The 20,101-nt window shown below is 46.2% G+C and overlaps 2 protein-coding genes across 13 annotated transcripts in view; one reads left to right on the top strand and one right to left on the bottom strand.

Moving 5' to 3' along the window:
- The window catches only part of NR1H3 (nuclear receptor subfamily 1 group H member 3), a 30,797-nt gene extending 20,374 nt beyond the window's left edge, over window positions 1–10,423 (bottom strand). For 2 of the 11 annotated variants that reach the window (XM_054634282.2, XM_077180093.1), the window contains exons 1-2: window positions 9,000–9,240; window positions 7,954–8,122 (exon numbers count right to left, since the gene is read on the bottom strand). The gene's annotated coding sequence lies outside the window, so the exon portion shown is untranslated. Of the gene's footprint in view, window positions 1–7,953; window positions 8,241–8,306; window positions 8,441–8,787; window positions 8,946–8,999; window positions 9,241–10,201 lie in introns of those variants that run through there. The other 9 variants (XM_054634284.2, XM_077180094.1, XM_077180092.1 and 6 more) reach the window with 8 other exon arrangements.
- Window positions 10,424–10,491: 68 nt separating this feature from the next.
- On the top strand, window positions 10,492–19,803 carry ACP2 (acid phosphatase 2, lysosomal). Of its 2 annotated transcripts, XM_054634276.2 has the most exons (11): window positions 10,492–10,624; window positions 10,714–10,809; window positions 10,886–10,972; window positions 13,353–13,505; window positions 13,841–13,939; window positions 14,095–14,184; window positions 16,432–16,564; window positions 16,640–16,728; window positions 17,328–17,434; window positions 17,651–17,826; window positions 17,909–19,803. In XM_054634276.2, the coding sequence occupies exons 1-11, from the start codon at window positions 10,529–10,531 to the stop codon at window positions 18,043–18,045; spliced, it is 1,263 nt and encodes a 420-aa protein (XP_054490251.1). In that variant the 5' UTR covers window positions 10,492–10,528; the 3' UTR covers window positions 18,046–19,803. The 2 variants fall into 2 exon arrangements, with proteins under 2 accessions (XP_054490251.1, XP_077036203.1); XM_077180088.1 differs by lacking the exon at window positions 13,353–13,505.
- Window positions 19,804–20,101: the final 298 nt, after the last annotated feature.

Raw genomic sequence — 20,101 nt, forward strand, 5'->3', positions numbered from 1 at the left:
AATAATCTGCTAACAAAATCCCCCTTCAGTTTGGAAAATTAAAGTTGAGGTGTCTGTAGCTCATTAATCCTGCTACTGACCAGCTCTTACACGCCCTTCATGAAGCAATACCTCATCACATCCTACTTGAAGGCCAAAAATGCAATCTGACCCCACCACCTCTGTTTCTTTATAAATGCCACTGCATGACATCATGGAAAACAGGACCACAGACTCAGTTTCTTTCTGGATGCCTTCTCTATATTTATTCAGCCATCAATATCTTGCTCTGCACAATTATAAGTAGCTATGCAAAACATAACAGTCAGGCATTCTTTGAAGCAACAGTTTTATAACCCAGGGCTTCCTTTGGCTTCCCAGAGAACAGTTTTTAAAAGAGGCAAGAAGTAATAGTGTCACCAAGATCAGAAGCAATGAAAATAACCAACTAGGTCCAAAAAGCTGGGTTTTTTTAAATGGGGCTTGCATAGAAGCTGGAAGGGAGTGGGAAAAATTAGAGAAGCCTCTCTCTTTAATAATTGTGGACTTTTCTGGGAGCACCATATTACAGAACAAAGACTCTACCATGAATCCTACATTCCTCTTTAATGACCCTCAGTCCCACAGACGTTATAGCCCAGCTTCAGGGAAACATGAGTCTGATTCACAGCAGATTTGAGAAATCACCCCAATGCTATTTCCAATCTGAAGCATGAGATCAGAACTTAAAAAAAAAAAAAAGAAAGAAAAAAAAAGAATACCCAAAATAACAACATCCTGGTAGTGGAAATGCCAGGGAAAAGGGCTAAACCTAGTCCATAAGGAATAAGAGGACCAATAAAGATTATGTCTAGAAGAGAGTACTGCAGGCCTTTTTTCCTGCAGACAGAAAATGGTAGTGATAAGTAATACCACAACATACTGGGGTTTTTTTTACCTGTTTCCTTAAAAAATTATTTCATCTCAACTATGCAGTAAGAGAACAGTTTTTCATGATTCATGCCTATTCTAGCCAAGCACTTTTTATTAAGGGAAATCTCCTCAGCTCCCCAGGCTGTCTCAGTGCATCTCTTCAACACAGAAACTCAAACTGCTGTTGACTCCTCTGAGCAGGAACATGGCACAGTCCACTAACTGCACTGAGCTACTAAAACAGACAAAAGCAAAAAATAAGCAGCTGCACCATTTTATCAGGAAGACAAGATGACAAAAGACACAAAGCCATAGCATATATCATGACAAAGCCAAAAAGATAAACAAAAAGAGAACTTAAAAGCTCTCAACTCCTATCCCTTGTCCAGACTACGTTCTCTTTCAAACTGGTCTTCTACGAGCTATGAAATTAGAGGACATAAAGAACAGAAGCAAAAGAGGAAAGAACAGAAGGGGAAGGCTGCTTACAGTAAAACTCTTTGCTCATTTTACTGACTTCCTCCTTTCCTCCCACCCCAGGAGTACTTCCATCAGCATACTGCACATCACCATAACTGATACAAGATTGCTTCTGGGAAAGAACCTCTTAATAAAGTCTCTATATAACACTTTGTATCCAAACACCACTCCATCCAAAAGCATCAATCCAAACAAATACTAATGCTCACAGGCAAACCAGAAATACAGTACTGGATTGCAAAACAGGCAGGAAACTCATTAAGATTCCCTTCAGGGCAGTAGGGGAAAAGCACTGATTCCCATTCATAGAAGGATCATCCCTAGATGTAGCACAGAGGTCAGGAAGAAATTACAGTACTACTGAAATACCCATACAAAGAATACATCAGAGGGATACTGTAACAGAGTTTTAAACTGCTTCAGACTAAGCTTGACTGGTAGTCTATTCCCAACTCAAGCATCATCAGGGATTTATTTTGTTAGGTTTTGCTAATACTGCTCTTAGAAGAGCAGGAGGAGAGAGGCAGGGTTGCAGATGTACATATCCAAACATAGATCAGCCAGAAGACTGCAGCACAGCAATGAAGGAGATCAGAAGAGCTGCCAAGAAAGTGAAGCGAAGACTGGCAGAGGGGGGCAGGTCAGAATAAAGGACTATTAAGAGCTTTGCTGCAAAGTAAACTTGCCCTGCTTTTGACTACTCTTCTGGATTCTGGCCTGTATAGGCTATTTCTGCTTTGGGGGTCATTGCAACTGAACCCTTACAAGCTACAGTGTCAACAAAAGGAGGACTTCTCTGAGTTTTATAAACTCACCAAGCAGAAGCTAGGAGGGAAGGGTTAAAGGTCTGAAAGTGAGATAAAGAGATCTGTGTGACAGGAAGGGAGCATGTGAGAGGGCGTGTGACAGGCTGTGTAGCAGAATGTGTGTGTCAATCTCGTTGCCTTTGAGGCTCTTGGCCAAATGTGGAGCTGAACTTTCTGCAGACTTTGTCCTGCCAAGTCATGTTCCCTTCTCACACTGCCTGACATCACCACAAATACTCAGCTCAAAAACAGTCCAGATCCGGACAGAATCCACTGCTGAAACCCCAGCCAGTGAAATGGCTGCGCTGCTGGCACACCCACCAGATGGGAAAGCAAGCCACCCACTCTCCTCACAGCTTGCCTCCAAGCGCCCAGGAGGCCTCACCCTCATCCATGCACAAAGTGCCCTACCAAGGTACACAGAACCAGAGGTGCTAACAGAACAATGTTTTCCTATTTCCCCAATAACAGCTCAGAACAGACTGAAAGTTTGCACAAAGGTTTTAACAGAAAAATGCAAAAGAAGGTAACCATCAGACCACCTGAGTTTGTCACAAGCATCCTGCTGCAAGGACTGCAGTCTACTCCCAACTTCGGCACAACCCTGCCACAAGAAGGAAGCCATCACACATGACCCAAGGACAAATGAGAAGCCAGCAATCCTGCAAAGACTGATGCCCCAGCAGAGTCTGCAGGAAGCCAGCATGTGTTATCCTATCAGAGCACTCCTATAACCTTGACTTCTCAGAAATAAGCGCAAATCCAAGATCAAGGCTGCAAATTGCAGCACGTGTACAAGTGTGTGGGAGTAGGCAATGGGACTAAGCCAACAAGTGGCTCCATTTCTTATTTTGATCCTTGTGTCAAGGAAGAAGGGTGTGGATGGTCCACTGATTCTGGGACACTGCTAAAGGCACCACCCAGAGCAAGTATCAGGGAGTAGCAGTGGAAGATGATACTGAAACAAGGGAGAAAAAAATCTGCAGTCTCTTCTTGTTTTTTTTCTTCAACCCTCACCCCTAGTCTGCTGCTTAAAAGCAGCTCTTTAGAAAATGCCCTCAAAGTACAACCGATAGGGAGAAAATTAACGTTTTCTTCAGGCAATAGTTTCTCCTTTCTGCAATCCTGTTCAATTTCTACAGGAACAAACAGCAGCTTGGGAGCTTTCTGCAGACAAAGGAAAATTTTTTTTTCAGTCTCATACAGGCCAGAAAGTTATGTCCCTGCTTTTCAGACACATACTGATAACAGAGGCTACCTTGTATGATCTATAGTTATTCTGTATCTTACATTTTAAATTTTTATTTTTCATTTTAAAACACTCCTCACAACAGAAGTTCCTTCTTCCTTTGCTAAGGAAGGGGTTCTGACACCTTTCTTGAAGGGGCATTAGTGCAACCTTGCCTGTCCTCATGCTATATGGACCTTAAATCACATCCTTACTTATCATATCCTTACCTGGCTTCCTGTTCAGACACGCAGATGCCTGAGAATGTCCATCTCACCAGCTGCTAACACAAAAGCCATCTTTTGAACTTCTTCCTAGCCCCTTCACAGAAATCAACATATTATTCCTTTCCTGCACACAACAGCCAAAGGTGGGAAGCAGTCAATCAGAAGACTGGAATCACAAAGTTGTTTTTTGAGGGCCAGGTGACAGCTTCTCCTTGTACTCTTGAAGCTTGCAGCTGGCTGAGCTGAACTGCCCTGCCTCGGTGGCACTTCTCATGCAAGCCAATGCACGCTGCTGAGGGCTGCCCACAGGACTCTGAGTGTGCATGTGTGCCTGCATGTCAAGGCATGCACCACCACAGCAAGTCCCAAAGGCTGTTCCAGTGCAAGTTCATGTGCCCACACAAAGCTGCATGTGAGCTTCTGCTGGCAGACGTGCAAAAAGCCACTACGTGTGCCTCTCTGGCTGTGAGATCCTCCAGCAAAAATCTCTGGCAAGGCATGTGGAGTCCTTTGGGGGCTGGCACATTTCTGCATGTATGTCTGTGGCAACCGAGACATACTACAGAGCTGTTACAGAAGCCTACCTGTTCACCCTCATTTCATAAGAGCTCTAGATGAGAATACTTAAATTCCAAACATTTTCCTCTGAGTTGGTTTTACACACAGTTTTCAAGGTTACACTTGTTAATTTATTTTCTAAGTCAATGGCAAATTATGACTAAATCTAAAACAACCATTTAAACACACACAGGCCCTATTCAAGCAGGACATGGCTACTGGAGAATGTTTAAAAAGTCTAACTCTAAACTCCAGAAAGTCATGCAGAGTCAGTACAAAACAATTCTTTCTTAAAAAGGCAGAGAGATTAGTTTCTTCAATTCACTCATTAAATTAGTTCAGTTCACTCAAAGGTGGTGCAGGCAGTATAAAATGGGTGGAAGGTACCTCTCTCTTACAATCTCCAAATGAAAACAAGACAACAATGAGTAATGCTCATTCTAAGATCTGCAAAGAGACAATTACCAAAACTAACCAGTTCATTCTGCTAAATACAGATAACACTACCCTGACAGAATCCCTATTATTTAATAGCACACTCCAGCAAGGATATTTTTTCTTATGTATCCAGCGCATGATTCGTGTGATTATAGTGTAAGTATAAAAAAGTGGATATTTGATTTGACCTTTTTATTCAAATGCAGTTTTGTACAATTCATGAGGAAAGAAATTCACCCAGTAATTACAACTGGCCATTTTGTAATGTAAACATTTACTGTGATATAATAGCATAAATAGATGTATGCAGATACAGTGTATCGTCCTGTTTGGCAAGAAGCAGTAATAGATGAGCCTAACTGATTAGACTAAAGCTGCCTTTTAAGAAATTACCAAATGCAAAACAAACTTTAAATGAATTATTTAAATCACTAACTTTAATTATGATTTCTATCAGCAAGTGGGAAGCCTTGATTTGAACCAATCGACCTTGCTTGCTTCACAGCTGCAGGAGGACTGGTGGGCCAACACTGCCCTGCTCCCTAGAGGGAGAGGATAGGCTTCCATGCACTATTGGTTTCAAGAAATTTTGTGAGCAAATTTGCCAATATTTTTTAAATCTTAAAACAAACCAGAAAGCCTTATGTGCCAGGAGACACCTACTCTCTTGTCAGTCATGTGCTTTAGCAATCAGTCTGATACTCACCTAACACCTTATTTACATCTCAGAGAGGTTTCTATGAGTACAAAATATAACCTGACTCTGCAACATGGCTTTTAAATTGCTTCAATTCTCACATCCCACAAGATAGTTCTCCTACTTAATCCTGATAGGCACTAGTGTCGGTCTGCTCAAAACAAGCATTAGATTTCTCATTCTCTAACATTTTCTCTTCATTTCTTCACCGACTTCCCACTAAATAAACATTATTTTTTTCCCCTCCTTAAACCTACTGGGAAGATCTGCAACGCTCTGCTCTCCTCTGTGCACTACCTTAGTTAACCTTTGTCCTCCCCAAATAAGATTGTTAAGAGTTTGACAGTACATACTCCAAAGTGATTTATAATATTACACCAAAATTATGTAAATCACTGTAAAATTTTCTTTTTGACACTCCATTAAGCAAGTAATTTTGCTTTACAGGAAATCTAGTTTTGAGATCTCCAAATATAAAAGTACAAGTTACACTAGCTTTAGGGGTGTCTCCCTTTCAGCGGGAACACAAGAAAGATATTTGTCTGTGTTCCAAATATGGGAAAAAAAGTATTTGGTCACAGGAAGTCACAGAACAAAATTGACACAGGAATGCTAAAGGAAGCCGTTGTTCCATTTCTAACTGATATATTTTTATGGTCTGACTGAACATGGACAGCCTCTTTTCATTTAACAATACTAAACACATCTCTGAAACCTGAAATAACTACAATGAAAATGCTAAGTCAAACAGTACTTGTATATTGGCAGAAGTATGATCTAATGATCAAGTTCAAGCTGTTCATAAGCAGAATGCAGGTCTTAATGCAGACCTGTACCTATCAGAAGGAAGCACTCCCCTGAATTCCCACCTAAAATTAAGTTCCTTCACACCGAGACAGTTTCCATAGCCAAGAGAATGGGAATCTGCCTTCCTGAGATATTATGCTGTAAGGAAAACAAGTCAACACATCCTACAGAAGATCAGCAGAGAATTCTCCCACAATGAAACAAGGTATCTTTGTATAGAATCATAAAATGGTTTCGAATGGACCTAAAAAATCAGGTAGGTTCAACCCCCACAGCAATGGGCAGGAACACCTATGACAGTTCTGGAAGACTGACTTTTCTCCAAGGCTGTCAGGTGTGTGAATCTCATTACATGGTGGGGGAGGGAGAAGAGGGAGAATGACAAACAATCTGATAAGCTTTCCTATTCAACATGCAAAGACCCACACATCTGCAACAATGAGACTTTCACAGCAGCTGCTTCCAGAGCAGAAAGCAGGATCATCCTTCAATGCACCCAAGACAAAGCACATTATATTCTATACTCTTCCTTAGACAGATGGAATCTCAACTTCTGAAAAACAGCAAGAGTTAAAGATTTTTAAATTCAAAACTTGAAATTTTGAAAACTGTCAGTCTTGACAGCCATACAATCACAGGCCAGATCTAATTACAAGGGCCAGATCTAATTACAAGAGACATACTTCCAAGATGTGAGACCATCACCATTTGAGCTAACATTCAAACAGCAAAATTCCTTCTGTTTGCCTCAGAACTAGCATGCCGAGTTGCGAGGACTAATCCAAGAGAAAGGAAAAGAGAGTCATAGCAATCAAATGCACTTTACCACAGCGGAAACACACTCTTCCTGCAGGTGTAAGACAGGGACAAGGCAGCAAACTCTTGCTCTGTATTCGTAGGGCTGCACGCCTGTCCTGCATAGCCTCCCCCTGCCTCCCCGCACAGCCAGCTGGTAAGGAAAACATGCTGACAAGGCACAGGGAGCTGCAGCAGCAGTAACTGGAAACAGCAAGCAAGAGCAACCCCAGGCACACTGCCAGGACACACTAATTCTGTGATAAAGTTTCCTGTCCATATTTTTTTAGATTAGGCAATTTATATAGACATAGATCCTGCTGTGGTACTTCTCTCTGCATCCCTTCACAACACGAGTAGCTGCAACTTTCCTCTGGCAGCTACAGAACTCCCATGCAGCTCAAAAATGACCCATTTTCTATCCTCCCTCAGGCTGGTTTAGGTTTATTTCCTCCACCTTTTGTTTTGGGGGTCTGGGAGAAAGCTGTTAAATATTTTCCCCCTGGTTTTTCTCCTGCAAATGCTGGCCTTCCTGTATGAAGAAGAATGCATGGGCATATTCATGTATGAGAAAGAAGTATCACTGCAAGTGCTAGATTCCAAGAAGGGGTCACAGCAGGAAGCCACACAGCCTGTCTACCCTTACAAGCCTTACAGCAGCAGTATCTTCTGGTGAATATGCCACAGGTGCAGTGACAAAGAAGTGTACCAAGGCCAATCTCCACCTGGTCCTTGCACAATGTGTACCACATCCAATGCCCTCCTTCCACAACCCAAATGATAGAAAGGTAGAGCTCAGCAACAATTGGCTGAACTTTTCAAACAGTTTTTGTTTCTATAATTAAAATATAAGGAATGTTTTTCTATTTCAGCAAGGGGGTTATGTCTTGATTCAGACTCAATTAAAAAAATCAAGCCACATCACTCAGTAAAGGAAATAAAAAACAGGCTTTCTGTTTTCTTTTGTCGGTGCTCAGGTATAGCCCTCTCTCTGACAGCCAGGAACAGCAGATCAACTCCACATACCTTGGAACACGAAGCAGATCCGAGAGGACTTTTCCCTACAGACAAACATAACCTGCAGTCATAGCCAGAAACTGTCTGACACACAGTGATCCAAACTGTTAGTCAGAAACGTGACTCAGTGTTGGAGACTCCCTCAAAAAAAGCCTTGCAGGGAAGAGCCCAGCTGTCCCTTTAGGAAAAAGAAAAGAAGGGAAGGAATTTTCAGGAGACAGAGCATTTCTCTTTCACCAGTGATCCAAGGTTTGCTTCCAGCCCATAACGAAATCATCTCTTGATAGATCTGTGGACTTCAGCAGCATAAGCGTCAGTGAAACAGCACAATGAAGAGTAACCACTAATGTAAGCAAAGTTACCTTTTAACAGCACCATGCAAACTAACAGCCGTACAGACAAGTTTCTGTCCTAGAAAACTCGCGACCTGGGTTGACAGGATGCAACAGGTGAATGACACAGAGAACTTCAAGCTGAGCATAGTGGAAAGCTAACAAGTTACCACAAAGCAAGTAAACATCTCCTGACAGCACGTCCGGAGACAGCAGACAGAAACCCGGGCACTTCAGACGCACGACAGCAGCCACGAGAAACTGACTCCGCTCCCCAGACGCCTCGGACCCCCTTAGGAAAGGGACTCTCCGACAGCGCGACCGCTCAGTCCCCGCCGGCAGACACCGCGCATTACGGCCGGCGCTGGGCTCTGGACCCAGGCCGAGAGTGACCCCTTCCATCCCGTCCGCCGGGCCCCTCTGGGCTGAGGCCGCCAGCCCGGCCCGCACCCCGCCAGACCACGGGTGCCTCAGCGGGATGGGCCGCCGCCGTCCCCCTTCCCTCCAGCACCTTCCAGCGCCGCCGGGCCCGGCCCGGCCGGCAGCAGGACGCGGGCGGGCGGCGCTGCGCCGCCGGCTCCGGGTCGCAGGGAACGCTGCGGCGCTCGGGCCGGCGCAGGCCGCGGGGCGGGACAGCGCGTCCACGTCCCCCGCCGTGAGTCACGGCCCGGCGGGCGGCGAGAAGGAGATGCCGCCGCCCCCAAAGCCAGCGCGAAAAGTTACCGGCGCGGGCCGCGGCTCCCGGCGATGCGCGGCCGCCGCCCCCCGTGGCGCAGGTGCCCGAGGCGCGGGCGGGAGGGGCGGCCCGGCCCGGCGCTGCTCCCGGCGCTCCTGCCGGCGTTCTTCCCGGCGCCGCGGCGGAGCTGCCGTGATGTCACGCGGGCCCGGGTCACGTGCAGGCGCCGCCCGCCCCGCTCCGCCCCCGCGGGTCCCGCGGGACGCGAAGGCTCCGGGCGCGGGTGATTCCCGGACGGTGGGACCGCACGGGGGCCCGGAGCCCCTCCCGCGCCGCGCCCGCCCGCCCACCCTCAGCTCAGTCCCCAGCAGCGGAGCAAAACCAGCTGCAACAACAGAACTATCCCAAAGCAGGTGACGCAGGAACAGCGCGCCTTCCCCCTCCGCAGAGAACCTTTTCCTTCCAGCATTCGCCAAGAACTTCCTCAGTGGTGGGGTATCGGCAAACAGAGTAAAAAAAAAGAACGCGGCTTCGTGCTGTCCTAGAGATAGGAAATAGAATTCAGTTTAAATTCACTAAGCATTCGAGCATGAGCAAATTAAACACGTTACTCCGTCCAGCTGAGCCTCGTGTATTGCACCAACCCTGCCCTGAAATAACCCCCCTGCTTCACAAACAATTGGCACCCTTACTGAGACCTTACACACAACTTTCTAACGCTGCAAACTACGGAAAGTTTTAAGCAAATAAACAGGTACCAAAGAGCTGGGTTATGAGCCGCTGTGCTTCATGACTCCAAGACTTCTTTGCAAACGCGAGAGCCATGTTTCCTTCTTTCCTCAAAAGAGAAAGCTGAGAACCTCATTCACCCCCCTCTGTACACTTCTGCGTGCAGGCAAGCACTAAGTAGCAGTAAATTCGTTTAACTGCCAATGATTTTTCCCTCTACACGGCACCTACGAGATCCTCGACCAACGATCCAGTGGATGCACAGGCGGCAGCAGAAGTCGGGTTTCATCTCACACTCGTCTAATTCGACCAAGTTTCGTAAAGAACAACCAAAACTGGGCAAAAGCCGCCAACGCTGGGCAGCCTCTTTGCCAAGGAGCAGCAGCAGCTTTCCATTCCACACGGGCATCCTCAGGCTGACCGGAGGGATGCGACGATTAGCGACTCACGGCTGCCGGGCACTGCGCGCCAGGCCGCCTTCCCTACTTCTGCCCACGAGTTTACCCAGGAGCACACGCACAGCGTCAGAGCACTGCGAAACCTCGTGTCCTAGAGCGAAGCTGCGGCGGGGGTGACACCGCAGCGCCCTCATTCCCGCCGCTCCTACCGAGCGCCTGCGCGGCTGCAGCCCAGGGCGAAGCCTCCGCAGGGCTGACAGCAGAACTCAGTGCCGCCAGCCCGGCGAGCCCGAGACTCAGGGGCCTGAGCGGGGCTCTCCCACCGGCGGGATCCTCCTCCTCGGGGGCGGGCGCAGCGCCGAGAGCGCGGCCGGGGCTGTGCGCTGCGAAACGCCGTCCGCGCGGGCCGGCGGCCGCCGGCGCTTGGTTCCGGGCGGTGTGCGAGCGCCATGGCGGGCGGGCGGGGCGGCGCCGTCCTGCTGCTCCTGGCGCTGTGCCTGCAGCCGCCGCCCGCCCGGGCCCGCAGCCTCCGCTTCGTGACGCTGGTGAGGGGGACGGGGGGACGCGGGGGGAGTCGGGCCGGGCCGGGCGGCGATGGCCGGGCCGGGCCGGGGTGACGCGGTGCCGCCCGCAGGTGTACCGGCACGGAGACCGCTCGCCCATCAAGGCCTTCCCGCGGGACCCGTACCAGGAGAGCGCCTGGCCCCAGGGATTCGGGCAGCTCACGCAGGTGCGGTGCGAGGCGGGGCGGGCGGCGGGGGCCGGGCCGGGGTCCGGACCGCCGGTGACGCCCGGTGCCGTTGCAGGTGGGGATGCGGCAGCAGTGGGAGCTGGGCCAGGCCCTGCGGCGGCGCTACCGCGACTTCCTCAGCGACACGTACCGGCGGCAGGAGGTCAGTGCCAGCCCCCCGGCTCGGGGAGCGGCGCTCTCGGCCGCCCCACGGTGGGCCCGGGGCGCCGCGCGGGCTGGGGCTGCGGGTGGCTCCTTTGGGAAGGGAAACGCCAGCGCCGGGACTCGTCTCCAAGTACTTTCGTTTCTTAGCTCGTTCCCACTGCAAGAGGAAGAAGAAGGGCCCAAACGCCGGCTCTGTGCTGAGTCTGGCCGCGGTGTGGGAAGGCAAATCCAGCCAGAGTTGTGTGACTGTTCGAGCCACTCACTCTGAAGTCCAGGGAACTAAACAGCAATGTTTGTTGTAGCTGGTATTTGTTTCTTACTCGAGCTTATGAGATTTTCTTTTCCTGTTACAATAGCTCACAAGAATGCAGCCCGTGTTGGCCCTGCCCTCCCCAGTGCACTTGAGGTACAATCTTACCAGAGTAGATATTAGTAGTAGTTACTGGCCAGCAATGACCCTCTCCTTTCCTTTCAACTGTAAAGTATTGACAGTTGCCCAAAGCTATTCATTCCCCTCTCTCTCATTAGGATGTCCTCACACTTTATAATAGTTCTTGAGAAACTGGTAGGTTTCTTTTGGAAAAAGTCACAGAGCCCTTGTGGAACCATGTACTAAGCACAGACGAAATTATAAAAGATAAAAAAAAGTAAGGAAATAAAAAGTCCTCCCAAGTACCTCTGCTAATAATCAACTGGTACTGAGTCAATTGAAACATGAACAGGTGTCCAGATGAGAGGCTTGTTCAGATGGACAGCAGGCAGCCAAGACCTCTTGCCCTACTACAGGCTCTGCACCACTTCAGTTATTTTATCTAAGCTCAATTAGCTGATTGTACAGATGGGGCAAACTAAGAATCCCCATACACTTTTCCATGTTTCTCCCCTTCTAGGGCTTCCCAGTAAGAACCCAGTTTGTCACAGTTAAGATTACATCCCTTCTTTGACATTTACTTCATCAACAAAACTTCCAGCATTGTCTCAAACACAGATCCTTTAACTATCCTCACTATTTCCTTTCCAAACATACTTCACTCTTATACACCTTCTGCAAGCTGGAACTCTTTTCCTTCTCTTGCTTGAGAAAGAAAAACAAACCAAGATGTGCAAACAAAAGCTGTTCTGCTAACCAAGCCTGAACCCTTGCTCAAGTTGAGCAACCTCCCTTGTAAGAAGTGTTGCCTCTGGGTGACACCATATGACTGTCTGTCACCTGACTCAGCGACAAGCTGGAGCCTGGCAAAAGGTGCTGAAGAAAGCATGTACACTCAGGGCTTAATTGCTTGGGGTTTTTATGATACTTCTAGAATTAGGTCCTTATCTTTTAAAATATCTCATTTCTTCAGAGCTTACCAAGGATAAAAGCAAACCTGTCTAATGAGTACAGGGTCAGTTTTTTCAAGCCACTGTTAAGAGGTAAAAGTGGGCAGACAGTTGGGTTTTTTTCTTGTGACTGTAAAGTTTCTGAGGTACACTTCACATGAGAGGTATTATACAGAGTATACATATATTTTACGATTCTGTCCTAATACTTTAAAAAATCACTATCTTTACATTATATTTCATTCTTCAGGCTTTTTGTTCTTGTTTTGGATCAAACATGCTGTTTCCTGGGACGTTTATTTATGATTTCCTGTTGGTCCTCTTATCACTGGTTTCTCTATTTCCCCTTAACTGTTTTCAGTACACAGATACCAGAATACTAAAGTTTTGCCATGTTGACCTTCTGAACATTGCTGTATTTTTCTCATTTTTCCTTTTTTCTGGCTCAGAACTCTCTCTTCTGAGCTCTAGAATGGTCAAGTCTTGGCCCATTAATCCCAAGAGCCCACAATGATCAGATAAAATCCCAGCCCTCCCTGTTTTTGTTTACTCTCCTGTTAGTCAGATCACTTTTGTCTTTTTTTCTCAGATGGAAAAACTGAGGTTTGAAGAAGCCATTTCTTTTCCTGAGCACAGTCAGTCATTCCTAGAATTGACAGCAGAATGCAGGAGTTTGCCTCAGTCCTGCTCTGCAAATATAGCACATTTCCTATCTGTACCCATAGTTTTCTGCATCTTTGTCTTCCTCTTCTCTGAACCTTCCTCAGACTCAGATTCAGACTCCTTTCTATCTCTAACCTCTGCACGCTGCACCTGCGTGTCCCATTGATCCAGACCAGACAGCTCCAGTATTAGACAGCAGATTGTCTCTGTGTGTGTCCTTACAGCCTTGTCCAGGCCAACATCAGCAGGCTCGATCCCTTTGACTCCTGTTCCCCTGTTGTCCATTAGCAGCTGCAGGGCACTTGGCAGTGTTCCTGGGCGAGTGCATCATCCTGTGCCTGAGCATCACCGCTTGCAGGAGCGTTAGTAATGGTGCACTGTCCCTGTCCTGGCAGATCTTCATCCGCAGCACAGACTGTGATCGGACACTGATGAGTGCAGAGGCCAATCTGGCAGGCCTCTATCCCCCAGCAGGACAAGAGATGTTCAACCCTAACATCTCCTGGCAGCCTATCCCTGTGCACACAGTCCCTGAGTCTGACGAAAGGGTAAGTTCATCTCAAAGACATGTATTGACTACTCAAGTAGTGTAGTGTCCAAAAATATTTGCTATAGTCTTGATTCAGATTGTCTTGAACTTCTCCTGGGACCTACCTTGCAGAGGTTTTCGTATTTTCAGAAGATGAGAGAATTCAGGGGCTGGGTTCACTCAACATGTCAGGTGCAACACCTGAGCAGACCACACATGATCAGGAGTATGTCAACAGGCAATACTTGAGGCTGTTTATAGATGCAGTCAGGGTTTCATTACAGCTGTGCATGTTTACTGCAAATTCTGTACTCCAGCATTCTTGGTGACCTGGCTGCTCTTGTCTCTGCCCAGCTACTGAAGTTCCCTTTGACCCCTTGTCCACGGTATGAACAGCTACAGACTGAAACACGGCACTCAGCAGAATACATAAATAAGACCAAAGAGAATTGGGTAAGTGACTGTTTACATGAGAATAAGGTGGTTCTAGGCTTGTAGTTATCACCTCCATATAATCAGAGCTCTGAGAAAAGGGAAGGGATACCAGTGCATATAATACAGTATGAGATTAGAAAATTGAAGACCTTTCTCTTTTGTCCAACCTACAGCAATTCCTGGAGATGGTGGCAAAGGAGACTGGGATCCGGGATATCTCTCTCGAGAGTATATGGAGTGTATATGACACACTGTTCTGTGAAGTAAGTCTGGCCATCATCTTACACCCACTGGAATCTGGTCTTTAGTATTCACTGGATTTGGTGGAAATTATTTTACAAAATCCCGTGAAACAACTTTTCACCTTACAATTAGAAGTAATGTTCTAATTTCAGAATAATAACAGCTCCCACTCACTAGAGGCATGTGCCAAGAATTACCTATTTTTGCACCCTATAACCTCCCACTCTGTACCTCAGATATATATCATGCCAGAGTCAGAAAAAGCCCTACCTCTCTTGAAAGTCGCTAGAAAATGACTGCAATCTGAAATCTTTAGATTGTCTGTTGACCAGCCTAAGTCAAATACCATAGAAATGAGATCTCTGCAAACTGAAGAAACATTAAATTTATTATTTAAGTTGGGACCTTAATTAGGACTATTCCTGGTGCTATCTCTACCTCTCTGTTTTTTTAAATCAATCTTAGGATAGTTAGGATAGTTAAATCAATCTTAGGATAGTTAGAACTTAGGATAGTTAATGCTATCCTGAGTTCACTCACATCTGTTTTTGACGTATTTTCCTTTGTCAGAGAAAAACTCTAGAGACAGATGTTACCCTTTACTATTTGGGATGGGGGCACCGAACTCAGTATTTGAGTCGATTTCTGTTGAAAACATATCTCAAGAAGACAAACAAAATCAGAATGGGTTAGCTGTGCTGTGGTAACGCTAAACTAAAGGTCACAAATCCAGGATACTTAAAGTTGTTACACACAAGTTTCTCAGTGTATAACTGTACAGCATGATCTTTCATGTCAAACTAGTGAATTATTGAATTATGGACACAGTAAACCAAAGCATTTTGACACTGTGTCACGCTAATTCTATGAGTGTGCAAGACTGCTTCGCTTGCTGGCAGTGGTATACAGTGGTGTGCACTATTTTGGGGGCGTAAAAGATAAATCAGCAGGGAATTGCACTTTTCTGTGTAAAGTAGCAGCTTGGGTTGCTACAAGCTGAGAATATTCCAGTCCAAAGCTGCATTGTCCTATGTGAATCTGCCCTTTGTATCACAAATCTCATTTCCTATCTTGTAACAATCACAGTGAATCAACATGTATTGGTAAAAAAATATCCTTTGGTCAGAGAGATCAAGAATTTCAGATCTTCTTCATTTTCAAGAGTCACTTAACGAACTTGCAGATTGGGCCTGGAAGGCCAGGTGACAACCACTATAATCCCCAAGAACTTTGAGAACAGCCCACAGTCCCAAAGCAAAACCAGAATGTTGTTAAGGAAAGAGTGTTTCTCACTCAGAACTGTACCCTCAGGCTGATTGGTCTCTTCAGCTTCTTTGGTCTTCCTCCTTTTTAGTAAGTCATGCAAAAAGTGCCCTGAAGAGGATTGTTTTTCTCACCTCTGCCAGTAGAGTCATTCTGCTATCTGGACGGAGACAATAAAAAAGTCCAAGAAATAGCTGAACTTACCGGTGATTCTCTTTGTAAATTAATGAAGAACTAACTAAATATCCAAGCTGCTGATGGAATTTCTCTGAACCACTCAGACAGAATGTGCCCTTAAGGATATTCAGCCTCAACTTCCGGAAATCTAATGGGATGCGGCAAAGAAAATTGTTCTCAGTAATGCCGGGAAACCACAACTGCTGTTTCTCTGCCATTATAACTAATCCTTTCGTGTAATGGGTTGGCTGCAAAGCAAGTTCTTCTCTTGGTTCCCAGTTCTCGGGCTCCTGGGTTTGAGTACACGGCTTTGTCAGTGGTTCATCCCACTCTTCTGTCCACAGAGCACTTGCTAACTTTGTCTAGTGTCTTTCAGTGGTCCTCAGAGCCTCCAGGGAAAGAGGTGCAGCTACACCAGAAACCCTGAGTTTGTGTTCACTCACTTACCTGTTTTTTTTTCTTCGACTGCATGCCATCTGCAGGGCAGAATTACCCACATGTAAAGTTAATACCCTAAGATTATTGTATCAATTAGAACATAACCTTGCATTCCAGCTGTGCTTTCACAGAAATGGAGCTCTTAGGTTGCAATCTTTATTCTTCTCATTACTATTTTCTGGAATAACACCAAAACCCACATATATTCTTTGTATCCAGCATAGCAGTGTGAGGTTCAAAAGCAAAATAGGAAAGGGGCATATTATATTGCATATTTAAAATAGTGTAGGAAAGTAGCAGCAGTATGGGCAGGTCTCTAGACACCCTCCCCTTCTCTGTTTAATCTGTGATCTGTGCTACCTGCACATGAATATTATTTCTCTTTCTAGCAAGCACACAAAATGGATTTGCCTGGATGGGTGACTCCAGAAGTCATGACTCACTTGAAGGAACTAAAAGACTTTGGTTTTGAATTTCTGTTTGGGATCCACAACCGGGTAGAAAAAGCTCGTCTGCAAGGCGGTGAGTGCACCAGGGAGGGAGCCTTGTGCTGCTGTTTCTGGCTTTTGCCTCTTACCAGCTGTTCTCATTCCTTAGGGGTCCTGCTGGATCACATAAGGAAAAATTTAACCAAAGCAGCAAATGCTTCTGCCCATCAGAACCTAAAACTGCTTGTCTATTCAGCGGTAAGTTAAAGCTGGGGCTGGCTTTTAGCCATCTCCTCCTGCCTGCAGGGGATTGGGGTTTGGTGATAGTTTTAACCCTTTCTAGCTTCCCTACAGCCCCCGTGCAGTGATCAGGACATGCATCTTTGCCTCTGACTGGGTGGGAGATGCAGTATTTGGCATTGTTCTTCTGGGATTCCTGAGGAAAATTCCCAATGTGTCCTTATTCCTGTTAGCTCAGGCTCATGAACAAGACTGGCAGACTTTAAGGAGACACTATTTATTTGCTAGATGCGTTGATGCTACTCAAATATGATGTTTCAGAAGTGTGGATACAGTTGTCTCCCCATTCCAGCAGCCTGAAAGGCCAAGCATTTCTTCCAAATTGCTCTCTAGAGATTAATTCTCAGAAAAACAGTGCATATGGCTGTTTCACTTCCTCCCCTTCTCTGGCACCATCACAGACCACTGTTCTACCAGTACAGTTCCTCTCCCATTTCCAGATGGAAGTTACAAAGGTGACGTCCCCTCTGCACTGCCTTCTCCATTACTGGTATGGTCTGAGCTGCCCTGACACATCCCTAAGGGTGACTGATTTGGTTTTTTTCCCTCTTTCTCAGCATGACACCACACTTGTGGCACTGCAGACGGCTCTAGATGTCTACAACAAGAACCAAGCACCATACGCCTCATGTCATTTATTTGAACTGTACCAAGAGGATGATGGGTGAGGGCTGCAGTAAAGACGTCTGCTGTGATTTCACCTTGAGGGTTAGACACCTAGGCTAGGCTCCACTCCTGGGGCATGCAATCTTGCTCCTAGTGGAAGACTCATGAGGAAAACTTATCACCAGAATAAAGGAAAGGGTGTGCACACTTAGTTTATGGGAAGGGATGACTTCAACTAGAGAAAAAAAACCACCTTGCTCTATTTCGTTTTCAGTAATTTCTCCGTGGAAATGTTTTACCGGAATGAGAGTGGGAAGGAGCCCTTCCCACTGACAATCCCTGGCTGTCAGCATAAATGCCCATTGCAAAGATTCTTGGAACTCACAGATCCTGTTGTGCCCCAGGACTGGGAGCAGGAATGCAAGGTATCAAGCAGCATGCATGACACAGGTGAGCCCAGGCTTGACCAGAGTGTGGCAGAAGGGGAAAGTCTGGATGATACCATGCTGACCACTTATTTTCTCCCTTACAGAGCTCTTTGTGGGTTTGGCTGTGTGTGGATCCATTCTCCTTCTCCTCTTGATTCTCCTCTTGACTGTACTCTTTCGCATACAGTCTCAGCCCCCTGGCTACCGGCATGTCTCCAATGAAGGAGAAGAGCAGGCCTGACAGTTGCTTCAACTCCTTCCCAGGCAGTAGGAAGGAGCTGTGTTGCCCGTAAGGATGATTGGGCACCTTCAGTTACTTAGCATTCTTCTATTTTGGCCTTTACTTCCCAGAACAGAACTGGACTTGATTTCTGGATACTTTCTAAAGGTGACATCCTTTGGAAATAACTGAGAAAAAGAACTGAGCTACTCTAAGGAAATGACACCTTAACTTTGAAGCCAATATACTCTGTGGTGCTCTGGTCCTCATACAGTTCACCCAGTCTATGATTCCCAACATGGCCAGTTTCAAGTTTTCCTCCTTTCAAGTGACTGTAAACGTTACCACTCACCATGGCTGTGGCAGAGAAGCTTTGGTGTGCAGTAGCTGCCACATCCAGTTGCATTTCTCTTCAGGGTCAACCCACTTTGAGTGCTTTTCCCTCGCATCATAGAGCTGCTGATGGTAGAAAGGCTGAACTTGAGCTGGGGGTACAGCTCACCAACAATGCACCAAGACTCATCTACTGTCCATGCAGAGGGAACTTCTGCAGATGATGGGAGAAATGTAAAGCGTTTCTTGAGGTTGCTGTCAAGTAGTTGCTGCTGGCAACTGGGGTTTTTTTCCCCTCTTCACATTGTGGGTCAAGAGAGGACTGTACTGAAATCAGGACAAGCCTGAAAACCTAGCAGTTTTCAGTCAGTCCTGGGATTGGGCTCAGAGTAGAATCAAGAGTAAACCCAAAAAAGCTCTCTCATGAGAGAGAGCAATTTTTGTGACCGAAGCAAACCCACACTCAATTTCTTGTGCAATGTTGCTCTAGAAAGGAAAGTCCCTCTAGATAAGAAACTTGGTTTCTGTCTAAAGATCCCAAGTTTAAATTTTACTTCCCACATCTGAACTTCAAGGACTTATTAAAGGGAGTATCCAGTACTCCAGGTAATCCAGATTTCAGCCCAAGGAATATGCTTTACTAGCACAATGTTTTTATGCTGTAATTAAGAGATGTAGCAGAGCTGTTTACCTAAGACTAGATTAAATGCCAAGTTCTATAGTTTTTCTTCCTATCTTCCCTACTGGATGGACAACAAACATTAAGGATCAGAATTGGCAGGCCAGTATGGATTCCTTTATTTGACACACTTGGGCATTTTGTCCAAAGTGTGATTCTTTCTCCAGCCTGGCCTCTCTGCACACTGCAGCTGCTGCAGAGACCTTCACACCAAGTGCTCACTACCTGCCTTGTAGTTTTTGGCAGAAAATGAGACTGCAGCAGGCACCAGAAGCACAGGCTCTTCACGTGGTGAAACTGCACATTCACTTCCTACTTTTACTTCCCTTTCTGGTGCAGTTCCCTTCCCCTCTTGGATGCAGAAGCCAGTTCTTAGGTTACAAACATTTCCTTTTGTTCCCCCTAAGGAGTACCATGGGGACTTTTCTCCACACCGTAATCAGCATCTGCCAGCATGGGAACCCTAAATCAGCAGAAGCAGCTTGCTGTTCTCAGCATCTTCCTCACCTTTTTGTCCTCTGAAGATACAGACTAGGTCTCCTGCACAGCAAGACAGTCATAAAGAAAAAGCTACTGCCTGTGAGAACAGGCACAAGAAAGAGGTAATAGAAAGTGCATTTAAAAGGACCAGACCTGTTATTTTTAACGGCACCAAATTTTGCACACACACAGAAAAGATTTTTATGATGATTTAGACATTTTGACTGTGAATGACTTTCTGTACTTGTTCCAATACATTTCATTATTAAAATCAATTTCTCAGTGAACTCTTCTCCTCTTCTCTAGGAGTTTACAGGGTTAGCACCACTGTGCTCAGTGTTGGAAAGCAGACAGAATTTACTGCAGCATACCCCCCCTAAAGGAATTCCCTGATTCACAATCCCACACATCACACAGGGAGATTTGACATAAACTGGTTTTGACTGCAGCAGGTATTCAGGGATACAGCTTATGATGCATCCTGTCCTACTTGGAGGGGTCTGCTGCAGACCCACTACTATGTCTCATAGCCCTCCTGTATAAAGGTTTCAAATTTCTCCCCTATGAAAGCAGTTCAGCAGTATC

Source organism: Agelaius phoeniceus, chromosome 6 (assembly GCF_051311805.1).
Source record: "Agelaius phoeniceus isolate bAgePho1 chromosome 6, bAgePho1.hap1, whole genome shotgun sequence".
NCBI classification, from domain to species: Eukaryota; Metazoa; Chordata; class Aves; order Passeriformes; family Icteridae; genus Agelaius; species Agelaius phoeniceus.